Source organism: Mastigoproctus giganteus, chromosome 2 (genome assembly GCF_048544385.1).
Source record: "Mastigoproctus giganteus isolate SK-2022 chromosome 2, ASM4854438v1, whole genome shotgun sequence".
Lineage (NCBI taxonomy): Eukaryota > Metazoa > Arthropoda > Arachnida > Uropygi > Thelyphonidae > Mastigoproctus > Mastigoproctus giganteus.
Genome location: NC_143576.1, coordinates 120,579,594 through 120,596,411, shown reverse-complemented (window position 1 = coordinate 120,596,411; position 16,818 = coordinate 120,579,594). Strand labels below are relative to the sequence as shown.

The window sequence follows — 16,818 nt, the reverse complement described above, 5'->3', positions numbered from 1 at the left end:
TACATTACAGTATGGTGTGGATTCACAGCAGAGTTTATAATCGGACCATTTTTCTTTGAAGAGTCTACATCTCATGGTTCCACAAGGTGTACAGTAACTAGTGCATATACTGCGCTCTTCTAAGAGATCACATTATTCCTGCTCTGCAAGAAAGGGAATGCTTGGAGACCGTAGTGTTCATGCAAGATGATGCCCCTCCCCATGTTTGTCAACAAGTGAAAGAACTGCTCTGTTCAACATTTGGAAATGATTGCATAATTTCTAGAGACTTTCCACAGTTCTTGCCAGCCCGATCAGCAAATCTCAATTTTTGTGATTTCTGGCTATGGGGATACCTGAAAGACAGAATTTACCATGGTGGCAAACAGACACTTGTCGATTTGAAAGCAAACATTAAACAGCCAACATCCCCAATGAGATGCTATGCGAAAATGTGTCGCACGCAGTCCTCCATTTTCAGAATGTCATCTCAAGTGACGGAAAGCATATAGAACAATGTCTGTAGATTTCTGATTTTAAAATTTAATGCTAGGTTAAGTATTCCATCTCATGTTTACAGTACCAATTTCTCTCCTGGTGGCAGAAATTTGAACAATTTTTTTTCCCTTCTACAAATCACTTCCCCATACCATAAATGACATACCCACTGCTTTTCACAGTCCTATCTCTAACTGTTTTGGCACTAGGGTCTCCTAAATAGGGAAACTTATTTTATAACCACCTGGTACATCACCAAAAAGAGAATTTACAAATGCTGCTTTGCAAATGTAAACTAAACAGAAACCTAGAATAATCCTAGGTATAATATTTGAAAGTTTGTATTAGTAAACAGTCATATGGCTGTATTTTAATATAAAGTGTGTATTTTTGTCAGTTAAATTTTATTTATAGTGTGGTGTGGACTTTGCAAAAACTTCCTGTTTTCCTCCTGTTTTTGAAACAAACTCTTATTTTTTGCAAAAAAGCTCTTGTTTTTTGTATTTTCCTCTTGTTTACAATTCTCTAATCTCCACCTTTTTGAAAGTCAAAAGTTGGCAGCAATACATGTTTTTTTTTTTTTTTTTTTTACTGTTTGTGTTTGAAGTGCATTTGCTTAAATATGATTTTTGAGTGCCAAAAATCTAAAATTTATAACATTTGAGCAAACATCAAATTTTGTTGTAAATTATACTGGAAATGACTCATCAGGTGATTAGAGAGGATTCTCCATCTCATCATAGATTCTAAGAGAGAAGAGAAAGTTTGTCTGTTGTTGTTGTTATTTGGTTTTTAGGAGCATTAGCAACTAAGGTCATATTACTCCGGGGATATGCGGTGGTCATTCCCTGACCTTTCCGCATCCTCCGTATTTGGTGATCACTGGCTCGAACCCCAGTTTAATCAAGAAGCGTGTGCTACGCACTGCTGCTCCTGCCCACCTGGTTACGGAGGCACCAAGTTTGTCTGATAATGATCATGAAATAAGATTGAAGACCTTTAACTGATTGAACACTCAAAAAAATTGAAAGCGCCAACCATTCTCATATCTGAACTGCTGCATACTGTTGAAGAACTTGCAGAAGCTTTAAATATCTTACATAGAAGCTGTTATGCAATTTGAAACAGCGGTGTTAGACAGCCATTTCTGGCCCTCTGGGTGGTGGTACCCACTGAGAATAAGTAACAATAGCCTTCTGTTATTACTATTTGGCCCCTAATTGGTGAGTGGATAGGTATCCTGATTGAGAAGAGTTTACTGTCATATAATTTAGTGCAATAATGTTATTGCACTATCTTATATATAACAGTAAACTCTTCTTCCAATCGTAGGCTTTTAGCTCTAAATCCTATATGCATGTAGCTATATCCCACTTGACATATGTCATATGGTGAAATTAATTCACAACTAGGTTGTCAGCTGTTATATATGCCATTGGGCCCCAATAGTATATATAAAAGTGGGTAGGTATCCCAATGATTGGGGTACCTACCCACTCACTGGTGAGTGGTCTAATAGCCCCGAAATGGCCATCTGGGTAGTGGTACTCACTGAGAATAAGTGGCAGTAGTTTTCTCTACTGGGGAGGCATTACTTATTCGTGGTATAATGAGATAGGCCACGCCTGAAGAAATTCACAATATGAGATGTTATGTGATAATACTATTGCGCTAGCTATATGATAGTAAACTTCTCACAGTCTGAGGCTTTTTAGCTAAATCCTATATATATAATTCTAGTAACTGGAAAATGGAAGAGACTAATAGTTTTATGTGTATAATGGTTTTTTTTTTTTCTTTTTCAATAGAATTAATATTTTATTTTATTGAAAATAAGAGATGTGAAAAACAAATACAACTCTATTAAATTTTTCAATGTGATATAAACAAAAAAAAGTTTGTCTATTGAAAAAAGTTAATAAAAGACAAGCAGAATTTTAAAAAAAAATTCGAGAAATAAAATTCAGGTCTGTTTGATCCCCATACTTGGTGGTACTACCACTGCTGGGTTAACCTGGCAGTGGTGAGGAACATGACAGGTCCCTCTATAAAATAACTGTTTTAGAAATTAACTTTAAAAAGGCACTTCCATAGCTGGGAAGGAGCAGCAGTGCGTAGCACACGCTTTTTGATTAGACCGGAGTTCGAGCCCGTCACCACCAAATGCGGAGGATGCAGAAAGATCAGGGAATGACCACCGCATATTCCCGGAGCAATATGGCCTTAGTTGCTAATGCTCCTTAAACAAATAACAATAATAACAATAACTTAAAAAAACTTTTAACTGCTCCAGAAATTAGCTACCCTTTGTTTTATGTTTAATTATTGTACAAAATGTGATATTTGTTTCGATTATTAATACTGATATAAAATGGTTCCTTGGTTTGATATAATTATTATTTTTGTTTAGTTGCATTGAAAATAGCAGCTATAAAAAACACATATTTAAGTGTTGAAATCCATTGGTAAAAATATTAAGTATTGGTGTACTTTAAACAGAAAAAAAATAAAGAACAGAGTTTAGCACCTGTCAGGTGCTACATGACAGGTGTCCAACAGATACTCTTGTACCAAGAATTCTTAAATCAATCAAAACTCAACAGATAGATTAAAGGAATGCAATTGATCTGATAATAAATACTGTGACTATTAAAGTAGAATTAATTTTACTATGACTATGACTATGTTACTTATATCCACATGCATAAAAACAAATATGCCCTGCAAATTTGTTTCTGTATAATATTGGTGTAAAGGCTTCGTTTGATTTTATCTCATATTGTGGCTACCTTCACAACGAGGTAACAGGTATTGCACCTAGTATCTCACGAAGGTAGCCACAATATGAGATAAAATCAAACAAAGCCTTTACACTACTCAGGTAGTTAAATTTATGGGTAAACTATGGTGTATTTACACCTATATTATATAGTTAATTTCAGCCCATAACACATGCCTTGTTGCATTTAGTCTTTAAAAAAAAAAAATATTTGTTTCTATGCATGTGGGTATGAAAACTAAAATTTATAAGGATAACCAGTGATGGTAATTGTCTTTTTAGACTAGCTTTCATTAAGAAATGATGAAAATTTTAGCACTCACCTGAGAGTTTTAAAATGGTATTTGACAAGATATTGCAATTGTTTTATAGAGATGGAGGGCATTGTTTCTTGGAGTGCCAGACAAGAGGAGTTATTACTGATGTTCTTATGGGACGACTAGGAAGTCACCCTGGTGCTATAATTCCTGCCAATTGTTTATGGATACTTACCGTGCACCATAAACTGGATCTCAAATATCCACTTATTCGAGTACAAAGGTACTTTCTTACTTTTTGGACACAAACAAAAAAAAACAGTAAGAAAATAAAAGATGTTGAAAGTGTTCAGCTTTGTAATGCACAATTTACATTTTATGTTTTCTGCAATGCTTTTGTAGAAAAGTATAAGAGCAAGCATGTAAGTGATAACTAATATTAATTTCAATAACTATGGGCACGCGAGAGTGGGGGAGGGGGGAACATTTTTGTAATTATACCATTTCTGTAACAAAACTGAACACTTTCTTTAAAAATTATTATAATGAACTGATACCCACTGGGTGTACAGTGACTATGATAGTGCAAATCAATCCTTATGGAGCATCTGTGTTCTGTTTACTATTTCTCTCTTTACATTTACTATTTTCTATTTCTTGTTAGATCTTTGGTCCTAGCCAAAGTAAGCCTTCTTTCCTCTAATTCTTGCTTGACACTATCACTCTACCTTAGTCTTGATCTACCACTAGGCCTGTTACCATTCATATTTGTTTCAAATAATCTCTGATTAGCTGAGCTTCCTTCTTTCCCTCATTTCTATGTACTGGTACTACCTTACATTTGTTTTACATGCTTTTGTTATTTTTTACCAAGAATTAAGAAATAAGATTGTTTTTGAATTTCTTAGTTTGTAATATGGTTTTGCTGTTGCTTCTCTCTGTCAGTTCTTTATTTGTTCTTAAAACCCTCATTTCTGTAGATTCTAATTTTTGATCAATTATTGATGTGAAAACATCTTTGGCCTGCATCTACTAAATTTCAGACAAGTAAAACTGGTTTGTCATGAAAATGTGAAACGGAAATGAGGCAAATTATGTGACTTCCTAAATGACACTAATGCAGTCACTAATGTTTTGATTCGGTGGAGTAAGTACTGGGCTTGAGCATAAAACGCTACATCATTCATACTAAATATTTTGGATTGAAGTAAAACTGATTGGTAATGAAAATGCGAGATGAAATTTAGGAAGTAGTGGGTGTGAGCTTACGCACATGCCTGCTACTTCTTAAATGCACTAACTCAGTCACTAACGTTGATTCAGTATAGTAAGTAGCGAGCATGAGCATAAAATGTTACATCTTTCATATTTTCAGTTCTAGCCATTCAATTTTAAAATGGTGTTTTTACATAAAACATCGGCCATGCGTACAGGGTACATATGCAGTTTTTTTTTTATCAGACTATAGCACTTTATAGCCATTACGAAATAGCTCTTTATAATGCTACTTTATAATATGCAACACAGCAGCAACCCCCAAGGCAGAATGCGCTCGTCCCACAGGAACTAGCGGTTGTTGGTGACTCTATTGTCAGAGAAACGGGGAACATGCTATGTAAAAAGGATAGGTGGAACAGGACCAGGGTATGTCAGCCAGGGGCAAAGGTTGATGATGTTGTAGAGCAGATATCATCTTTTAAGGGCGCAAAAGGTAATATTGTTGTACACGTTGGCACTAATGATATTAAGAATAGGAGACCAGCAGAATTACTTAACAAGTACAGGTTACTGTTGAGAAAAAGCCATGAATTAGGGTTGAATTTGAAGTGTCTGTAATTCTGCCCAGGCATGATAGGAGGGAGTATATGATGAGAGCCCTGTCGATCAATTCGGCCCTGGAAAGATTGTGCAAGGCTCAAGGAGTAGAATTTTTTTCAGCCTGGTCTGTACTTGTTAACAGAATAGATTGCTTCTACAGGGATGGGATACACTTAAATAGAAAGGGTGCAAGAATATTTGCTGATGCTATCAACGCAGTGTTAGGTGGGTCGGAAAACTGCTAGCTTGGGGGGACACAAGGACTAATAGATTAACAGCAGCCACTGGCAGAGGTGAAAGTGATTCTTGCACTGCTTCTATTGGAATGAGCAGCAGCCTGGAAAACAAGATGTAGGGTATTTCAGAGCCTGCTGGGAGTCATTGCAGTACAAGCAAACACATGGGTTGTGTTAGGGTAGCTAAGAAGAGGAACAAGTGCATGTATACTTGCATGTACACCAGTGCTAGGAGTTTGGTAAATAAATTTGATGAATTTGAGGTATTGCTCAGAACATCAAAGGCAGATATTGTTGGGTATATCAGAGACATGGTGTCACACAGACATAAGGAATGCAGAACTGGAATTTGGGGAGTACAATGTGTACAGGAAGGATAGACAAGATAGGAAGGGAGGAGGGGTTATACTATTAGTTAAGAAACACATAAAATCCAAGGAAGTGAAGCCAGTAGACATCGCTGGACAGTGCAGTGTCGAGCCAGTTTGGTGTGACATAAGCATTGGGAGATCAAAACTGAAAGTAGGAGTGTGTTATAGGCATAATGACTCTGATGAGTATAAAAAGGAACTGTACAGGGAAATAGAGTGGGCCAGTAAATCAGAGAGTCGTATAATGCGGGATTTTAATTTCCCAGATATTGACTTGAATTTGTGTGTTGGTCACTCACACACTAGCAAGGCTTTTGTGGATTTATTGGATGATTGTTTTCTACATCAGCATGTTCGGGAAGCAACTAGAGGGAGTAATACTCGTGATCTGATTATCAGTAGTGATTCTTCACACATTAAGAATCTGCAGATAAAGGAACCACTAGGTGGCAATGATCACAGTGTGCTGAAGTGGGATTTACTCAAAGAGGTAACTAACGTCAGGGGTAAAGGGAAGGGTTTTTGCTTTCGTAAAGGTGACTATGGTGGTCTGAGACAGTATTTAAATTCTATACGGGTGGACCAACTGATGATGTTACCAACAGCAAATTCAAAATGGGAAGCATTCAAATTATCTGGGAAGCTACTAGGCTTTACATACCAACTAAGAAATATTGTTCAAGTTTAAGGCCTAAATGGATGTCAGATGAACTAATGAGACGTGGCAGAGAAGAAAAATTATTGGGTGACATGGAAGCCTAGGATAGATATAAGCTGGTCTGTAACCATATCACAAAGGAGATTAGGCAGGCAAAGGCAGATTATGAGAAATCCTTGGCAAAGGATGCAAAGAAAAACAGAAAAGAGTTCTTACCTATGTATACTCTAGAAGGAAAGGGATGAATCAGATTGGTCCACTGGATATTGATGGTCCAACTGTTGATGATCCTGCTCAGGTGGCTAACAAACTAAATGAGTATTTTGCATCTACATTCACCCATGAGGAGTTATTCAGGGAGGGGAATGCCAGAGGTGAAGTAAACTCTGGCAGTGAGTTGGATGATTTTGTAATAACTGAGAGGAAAGTGGAGGAGAAATTGTTGAAGATAAACATAAAAAAGGCAACCGGGGTGGACGGGATCTATCCAGTTATATTAAAGGAGGCAGCAAAGGAAGTAAGCAAACCCTTAGCCATAATTATCAGATCTTCTTTGGACTCAGAGAAGGTACCAATGGACTGGAGATGTGCAAATGTTATCCCAATTCACAAAGGAGGATCAAAGGACAACACAAGTAATTATAGACCTGTGAGTTTAACTTCTGTTTCAGGAAAATTAATAGAGGCACTGGTTAAAGAAACACTGCAGGATCATCTAGACAAGACTTCAGTTATAGCTCGGACACAAACATGGTTTTGTTAATGGAAAGTCTTGCCTGACCAATTTGATTGGATACTATGATGTTTATTATTATTATTATTATTATTATTATTATTATTATTAGCCATATGGTACAAGGAAGCCCGAGGCTTATGCGGCACCAGCCAAAAAAAAAAAAAAAATTCCCGACTTACCCCATGTGTGTGTGTGAGAGAGAGAGAGAGAGAGAAGTAGAAAGGCATCACCAAGAAAGAGAAGAATGATGATATCCAGCTCAGGACCTTGGGTTTGCCAAGCCCATACTCACCAGATGTGAGCCCCCGGGGTAAGATGGTCACAAAGGATCTGGATGCAGGGAATAACTTTGATATCATATATTTGGATCTTAGAAAAGCTTTTGATACTGTTGCACGTGGAAGACTGCTGCACAAATTGGAGCAATGTGGCATTGGAGGCAAATTGCTGATATGGATAAAGGGATGGTTGAGTGGGAGAAGACAGAGAGTGGTAATCAATGAACACTTCAATGAACACTGTTCATCGTGGACTAATGTTATTAGTGGAGTCCCTCAGAGTTCAGTATTGGGTCCATTGCTGTTTTCTGTATTTATAAATGATATTGATGATGGTATATCAAGCTTAGTGTCCAAGTTTGCAGACGATACGAAGGTTGGCAAAGTTGTCAAGGACACTAATGACAGTACGGTGATGCAACAGGATCTAGAAAAGTTGAGCAGATTGGCTGAGAGGTGGCAAATGAAGTTTAACATTGACAATTGTAATGTACTACATATGGGAAGCAGCAACCCCCGAAGTGATGTATCAACTCTGTAGTACTACACTGACAATGGTAGAGAATGAAATTGACCTGGGGGAATTGTGCTGGCAAATATGAAGTTTTCTGAGCAGTGCAGATGGTCTGCAAGAGTAGCTCATAGTGTCTTGTCAATGATATACAGATATTTTTCTAGCAGGGATAAGGAGGTGATTATCCCCTTATATAAGGCAATGGTCAGGCCACACCTTGAGTACTGTATACAGGTCTGGAGGCCTCATTTTAAGAAGGATTTAGAGCTGTTGGAACGTGTACAGAAGGTCAACAAGATTAGTGAATGGAACAAAGAGTTGCTCTTACGAAGAAAGGCTTAAGTTTTGCAAATTACAGTGTCTGGAGACTAGGCACTTGCAAGGTGATCTGATTGAGGTGTATAGAGCCTTGTATAGTTAGAGCATGCTCAATGCTGATGGAATTCTTCCTCTTGCTCAGAATAATCATTTGAGAGGGCATAAATTCAAATTGAGAAAAGACACATGTAGGATAGATGTGCGGAAGTTTGCCTTTAGCCGGCGGGTGGTTGGTTGGTGGAACAGACTTCCATTCTTTGTTGTGGAAGTTGATAGCCTAAATAAATTTAAGGTTGAGCTGGACAGGTACTTGGAACAAACGGAGGGCTGAAATGGGAGCGTGTTTTTTTTTTTTTTTTCTTTTTCCTGATGCTGCATAGGCTTGCTTTCTTGCATCATATGCCTCTACTAATGCTAATACTTGAAAGTAGTATTATAAAGAAATAATTTCTATTTTGTTTCAAATTAATTGATTCCCACCTTACTTTTTCCATTGTGTATTTTCACATCTACTCTTCTTTCTTCATTAAAGACTGTTCCTAGATACACAAAATTATTGATTTGTTTTAATTTTTGATTTGGTCTATATTCCAAATTTAAGTATGTATTTCATTTTACTCTCACCTAGCCGACCGGGCTAGCCGGGTGAGTAAAGTGCCTGCCTGGCAACCCAAAGGTCGCGAGTTCGAATCCCACCTCGGGCTTGGATCAAAGTACTGCAAAAACCTTGGGAGGTGCATTATGGCCACAGAAGCCAATGCGCCAACAACTACCAAAAAAAAACTCTCACCTAACGTCTGTTTAAACAACATTCCACCGCATTTTTTCATAAATATAGCCCTGATAGTGCCATAAGTATTGATTGTTTATTAGCATCATTTATCATACAACATAACCTTCTCTGAGCTGTGCTAATCATTCAGGTACAGTTGTTCAGAAATAAAATAAATACAGATGCAGAATGAAGAGGTGGTGATGGTTTTGAAAAATATGCCATTTTCACTTGCTACAAATTGAGTATTCAAAAATGATTGCAGTTGTGGTTCCAAGTTAAAAAAAAAAAAAAAAAAAAAAAAAAAAGAGGAACAGCTTGCTCTCAGCTCAGTGTGCCAATTTGGAAGATCACTATACAGCCACAGTATTGGAGATTTTCTTGCAGTTGTGGTTACAAGTCAAAAGAAAAAAAAAAAAAGAGGAACAGCTTGCTCTCAGCTCAGTATGCCAATTTGGAAGATCACCGTACAGCCACAGTATTGGAGATTTTCTTCTAACTTAGCCATCACTACCTTTTCATTCTGCATCTGTATTTATTTTATTTTATGTTTTTGTTTTTCACTATTAGAAAACTTATTTCTGAATAATTGTACCTGAATGATTAGCACAGCTCAGAGAAGGTTATGTTGTATGATAAACGATGCTAATAAACAATCAATACTTATGGCACTACTAGAAGAGGTTAGTAGACCTAAAAACTGGATTGGCATTAGTAGAGGCATATGATGCAAGAAAGCAAGCTGATACAGCATCAGCCAAAAAAAAAAAAAAAAAACCTTCTGATTTCACCCATCCACTTGCTCAATGTTTATATAGTTCTTGAATGCCTTGAATTTATTTAAGCTGTCAACTTCTACAATGACAGATGAAAGTTTGTTCCTGCAATCAACCACCCGCTGGCTAAAGGCAAACTTCCGCATATCTATTCAACAACTGTCTTTCCTCAATTTGAAATTATGTCCCCTCAGGTGATTAATCTGGGCAAGAGGAAGAATCCCATCAGCATCGAGCTTGCTCAAACCATTCAAGGCCTAGTACACATCAGTCAGATTGCCTAGTCTCCAGACACTGTAATCTGCAAAACTTATGCTTTTCTTCGTTCCATTCACTAATCTTGTTGCCCTTCTCTGTACTCGTTCCAGCAGCTCTATAACCTTCTTAAAATGAGGCCTCCAGACCTGTATACAGTACTCAAGGTGTGGCCTGACCATTGCCTTATACAAGGGGATAATCACCTCATTATCCCTTCTAGAAAAATTCCTGTATATCATTGACAAGATACCATGAGCTACTGTTGCAGATGGTGTCCACTGCTCAGAAAACTTCATATCTGACTGCACAATTACCCCCAGGTCCTTTTCATTCTCTACCATCCTGAGTGTAGAACCACCCAGTTGATACGTTACTCTTTGGTTACTGCTAACCATATGCACTACTTTACATTTGTTAATGTTAAACTCGTTTGCCATGTCTCAGCCCATCTGCTCAACTTTTATAGATCTTGATTCAGTACCATACTGCCATTAGTGTCATTAACAACCCTGCCAAACTTCCTATTGTCTGCAGACTTAGACATTATGCCTATTATACCTTCATCAATATCATTAATAAATACAGAAAACAACAATGGACCCAACACTAATGACTTTAATGGCCACCATCCATTGTGGGAATGCACTACAATGGATGCAAGAGGCAAATTGATTGAAGAATTTTTTAACAATAATGATCTTAATTTACTAAACTGTGGATCTCCCACAGTTTAGTAAATCCTGTAGGTAGGTTGATCCTACAGGATCTACCTCAGTAATTGACTTATCAATTTGTTCACCCTCCATCTTTCCAGTCATAACAATCAGTATTAACCAATCCCTTTAATAGTGATCATTTTCTGATTATTTGATCAGCAAATATTGATCAGCGATTCACTTGGAAGTTTAAAGAGGTTAATTGGGATGGCTGTTCTGCCCAAATACTTCTAGACAGACTTTATGTTCAAAAACAGCCTACTGATGATGTAACTACTCATGTCACCAATCAGATTCTGATTGCAGCTAATACTTCCATTCCAAAATCCAAGACAAATCACACTCACCATAATCACTGGTGGAATACCGAGTTCTTTAATGCCGACCAGGAGAAAAACTGTGCTTGGAACAGTTTCCACAAGTATTCTACCATTAGTAACCTCATTGCTTATAAAAGACTTAAGGCTAAAGCAAGACAAATTAGATGGAAAGCGAAACGTGATTCATGGATTGCTTTTGTCTTAACCATCATAAGAGATACTGACACACAGCTCATCTGGAAAAGGATACAGGCCCTAAATGGCAAATTTGTATGTCAGCTCTATCCGATACTTCATTGGAAAGGGAAAGATGTGTCTACTCCTGAAGAAGATGTTAATGCACTAGCAGAATCATTTGCTACAATCTCTGCTTCTGCCTCCTATGCATCCTCCTTCCAGAACATCAAGGCAGGTGTAGAACAATATGAAATCAATTTCCACGTGCCACTCATTCCCCTACAACCAACCCTTTACATAACAGAACCCAAAGAATCATTAAATCGATCATCCAATAGTGCTGCTAGCCCAGATATATTCATTACATTATGCTGAAGCATTTACGTGAAAGGACTTGTGTACCTTGTTGATTTTATTAAATCGGATCTTCTCTGAAAATGCCTATCCTTCCTCCCTTTTCCATTCTTTTATTATCACCATACCAAAACCAGGTAAAGATCATTCTCTGGTTCAAAATTATAGACCCATATCTCTCATGAGCTGTTTGGTAAAATTTTCGAAAGAATGGTTCATACAAGGCTTATTGGATCCTGTAGTCACAGAATCTCCTGTCAGATCAGTATGGTTTTCAGAAAAACAGATCAACCCTAGATATGCTCATCAAAGCCGAATCTCATATCCGCAATGCCTTTGTCAGGAAACAACATCTAGCCATGGTCAACTTAGATCTTGAAAAGGCATTTGACACTACCTGGTGTCATGGTATTTTATGGACCTTTACCATCTGGGATTAAGGGCCATTTGCGTTGATATAATTCAAAATTTCCTGCAGTTGTGCTCTTTTCAGGTCCGATATAAAAATTTACTCTCTACTACTTACATTCAGGAAGAACAAATCCTGCAGGGATCAATACTTAGTTCTTCACTTTTTGCAATCCGAGTTAGCAGCACCACACAAAATATCCCAAAAACTGTTAAAACTTATATGTATGCCAGCAACCTTACCATTTCCTGTCAGTCTCAAAGTATCAATACCGTCGAACAGCAGCGCCAACTTGACATAACCAAAATAGTATCCTGGTCTTTATGGAATGGTTGTCGACTATCAGAAAGCAAATGCACTCCCACTCACTTTTGCAAGCATCGGGATCTCCATCCTGATCCAGAATTGCAATAAACATTTCTCCAATTCTGCTTGCTACCACCATTAGATTTTTTGAACTGATATTAAAATTTAAAAAAAAAAAAAATCTTTATTTGTCCTTTATTAGACAGCAAGCTTAATTTCCAAGCTCACATCACCAATTTAAAAAATATTTGTCTAAAACATTTGAACATACTTCAGTCAGTCTCATCCATGTCTTGTGGAGCTAATCAGTATACTCTACTGCATTTGTATAGAACTTTAATCCGTTCGTGCCTAGATTATGGTTGTTTGGTATATGACTCTGCTCTACTTTTACAACAGCTAAATGTTATCCAGCACAGTGCTCTGAGGATTGTGCTTGGAGCTTTCAGAACTTCTCTGATCCAAAGACTTTATATTGAAGCACATGATCCCCCATTACATCTTCATAGAAAAACACTACTACTCCACTATGCTGCTAAGATCCAGAGTCTTCCATCGCACCCCAGTTTGGAGTATCTTTATAATACTCGGTGGGATTCCTTCTATAGGAGTAAGCCAAATGAAAATAGACCTGCTTCACTCAGGATTAAAGAGCTTGTTCAGAGTTGGAATATTGATTTAAATGATATTTTTCAGGACACAAGTGCACCTGTTCCTCCTTGGACATATGTTTCTGCCTCTTACGATGTACATTTTCTTCATTGGGGAAGAATGTCATACTGCCCTACAGATCAGGCAATTGCACTTAGCTTACACCACTCTGAACTTGCATGCCTATAAAATCTACAGTGACAGATCGAAAACTGCCAGTATGGTAAGTGCTGCAGCAGTTTGGGAGAAAAACCACTCAGTGCTCATCCTGTCACAGACAACTTACAGGCCGTCATTTTCTGGTTGATTGTCCTTTACATTTAACCATTTGGTCTAACACTTTCAGTCACTCTTCACGCTGAATGTCTGACATGATTTAGTTCACTACTTCTTAGGAAATAACGCAAATATAGAACTTTTGATGTATTTAAATTATATTGGCCTATAATCACCAGGGTGCTGCCCACCCACCGAAGAGGAGCCAATCAGCTCCAAAATGGTGCTGTCAGGATGGTGGCATCTGTTGAGAATAAGTAAAAACAGTCTTCTCCTATGGTGAAGAGTTACTTATTTGAGGCAGTGCAATATCATGGCAAGTCATTGTGAAGGTATTCACAATATGAGACATATATAATGATGCTAATATTATAACTATTTAGAAGTTAGCTGTGAACAGACCTGATGCATTTGCACTAACTTGTAAGCATGTAGCCTGTAAATAATCTATGAATAGACACAATTTGGCCTCAGTAACTCATGTGTCATTAAGTCCAATACCAACAACAACCATACAGTTGCATCCTCAAAAGCACCAATTCCATCATTTTTATGATAATGCCTCACAAAAAGTGTGTTCATCAATCAGGATCATCTTCCTTATTCCATGCAGTAATTGAGGTCTAAAAGGCTTCAAATTTATATCCTTTTAAGGTTCTTGTAACATTTAATTGACTATTTGCACTTCTCACAAACACTCTGTCTTTTGATTTCAGTAGGGATACAGCTTGAACATTTTCAGTTCTTCTTGATTCCTTTTCCTCCCCACTGCTTATTTTATTGATATTGTGTACAGTTTCATGTTCCTCAAAAATATCACGTAGATGGCTTAATTTTAGATGAGCAGGCAGCCTTCTTATCTATTATCATTTTTGAAAATGTCACATAAGTTCAGCATGCATGAACTTATGTGACATTTTCAAATTTCCAGTACCATTTAAGAATTATTTCTCTTATCAGAACTTAATTGCATGTTTTCCATCATTTCTATGGGTTTCAGATAATATGAAAAAATAAATAACATAAATCTAATTCATGAATTATGGATTGTTAAAGTGTGTATAAATAATTTTGACTCACCCTGTAGCAATTGTTAACTTCTCTAAACAATAGCAGGTACCTAATTTGACTTTTAAAGAAAAGCAGAATGGAATTAGTCTAAGAAAATGACTATTCATTGGGGGTTTTTTTGTGACAAAGTTAAAAGAAATTTTGGATACATATGGATATCCAAATCCATTGATGTAATTAGTATTAAGTTATGCATAAATTGAAAAGTGTGTATTTGGCAATGTTTCTGGATTCCATATTGAATCCTATAATCAGGCATAATCAAGAAAAATTTGGTGACTATTAATTGTACATTACATTACATTGGGTAAAAGACAAGATACCGTTCAGATTTAATTCATTAAACAACCCATATCTTCCTTTCAGCGAATAAACATAAAAGTTCTTGTTTCACTAAGGCTCGCTACATAAACATAGTTCTTTATCCAGGCTAGCTCTCATGACATACTAAGTAAATGTTCTCTTGTGATGCACTGAGTAAAAATAGTGTCATGAGAGCTAGTCTGTCTAGGCTCTTTTATTTTTGTATATTACATAATTTATTTTAATTTGCTTTACTTTGATTATTATTTATTATGATTTATTATTTGATGATTATCGAATTTACTTTGGTTATTATGTTTGTTCTAGTACCACTGCAGCCATACAACTTACAATCCATGAAGATATGAAGATTAGATGTCCTCATAATCACCTATACATTTATGATGGTCTTCCAGACTTTATTGCCCCAGACCATCTTCATGTTCCTCTGGGAGCTTTTTGTAGTCAAAATCTTACAAGGCCAATTACTGTTGTTGCCACTTCTGGATTTCTTACTATCTATTTTAAAAGAACAGATTCCAGTCAAGGATTCAATGCAACTTATCAGCGATTAGAATGCCCAGATCTTTGTTCTGTGTCCAATAGAACCTGTCTAATTGAGAGATGTGAATGCCAGCTTGGTATGGCTGGACCAAATTGTGATATAGAGATTTGTCCAAATAACTGTTCCTCTAAAGATCAAGGTATATGTGATCCGGTGAGTACTGCTTTTCTCTCAACCTTAAGTAATCGTTAATAATTATGTATTTTGGCTTTAAAAGTATATTTTGTTTTTATTGTATATAGGTTCCTTTCCCATTGAATATCTTTGTCCACAATGAATTTCATTTTCTAACAGTTCACTTCGTTTAATTAGTGTCATTCTTACTTCAAATTAAAATAAATCTTCCAAGCTCATTTTTTGTAACATGGGTGTATAGCTAGTACATGTTTGTGTGGCGCCTCCGTAGCCAGGTGGGCAGGAGCAGCAGTGCGTGCACACACTTCTTGATTAGACTGGGGTTCGAGCCAGTGACCACCAAATATGGAGGATGCGGAAAGGTCAGGGAATGACCACCGCATATCCCTGGAGCAATATGGCCTTAGTTGCTAATGCTCCTAAAAACCAAATAACAAACAAACAAACATGTTTATGCACACGCACGTATGTGCACACAATATATAGCATGTATGCATTATTGGGAAAACAATTAAATACAGTATTATATTTTTCAGTAATAGGAATTAAACTTCATTAATTTAGTAAATGCAAGATTCTTCATCTGGATCACAGTAATCCTAAGTTAAATTATCAAGTGAGGAGTCACACACTTTTGAAGATGAAAAGGACCTGGAGGTTTTAATAGTCTGATGTAAAGGTCTTTCATTAGTGTAATAATGCTACAAGAACAGTGCATGGAATACTGTCAGCGATATAAAGGTGAAAAGTTTTTACTGCACTCTAAGCACATGGAGGAAATTTGTTAGACAGTCATAGAATTATCGACTAATGTTTCTGAAGAAGTTTAGGAATGGATTATCCAAAAATGTTTCTGGGAACATATGCAAAGAGATTCTTACAGGAAGACTCTAGTTTTATAAGTTTTAAAGTTTAAAAACTAGTCATCTGCATCATTAAAAGGATGAGCAAACTTAATGATGGAAGGCACATTTTTTCTTTCTAGGATGTTGTAAAAACAAAGGGGCATAGATTAAAATTAAGGAAAGCTAATTGTGAACTGGATGTGAGAAAATTTTCCTTTAGTCCAAGAGTAATTAATTGCTGTAACAAGTTACCATGCTTATAGAGCCAATGAGCTTATGCAAATTTAAAGCTGGAGTAAAAGGAAATTAAATGTGGGATTAAATAGTGATTTACAAAATTAAACATTTATGCCACATGAAAGGAATTGTTATAATCTACAACAAATAGTACTGATGAGGTGCCAACTGCCACCATCATACTAGCAAAAATTAAAATAAACTA

At 36.7% G+C, this 16,818-nt stretch overlaps 1 protein-coding gene across 1 annotated transcript in view; it reads left to right on the top strand.

Moving 5' to 3' along the window:
- Megf8 (multiple EGF like domains 8) overlaps window positions 1-16,818 on the top strand; it is a 619,502-nt gene that overhangs the window by 300,405 nt on the left and 302,279 nt on the right. Inside the window, exons 17-18 of the mRNA XM_090390015.1 lie at window positions 3,629-3,796; window positions 15,159-15,549. Coding sequence (XP_090246141.1) covers window positions 3,629-3,796; window positions 15,159-15,549 — 559 coding nt within the window. The remainder of the gene's footprint in view (window positions 1-3,628; window positions 3,797-15,158; window positions 15,550-16,818) is intronic.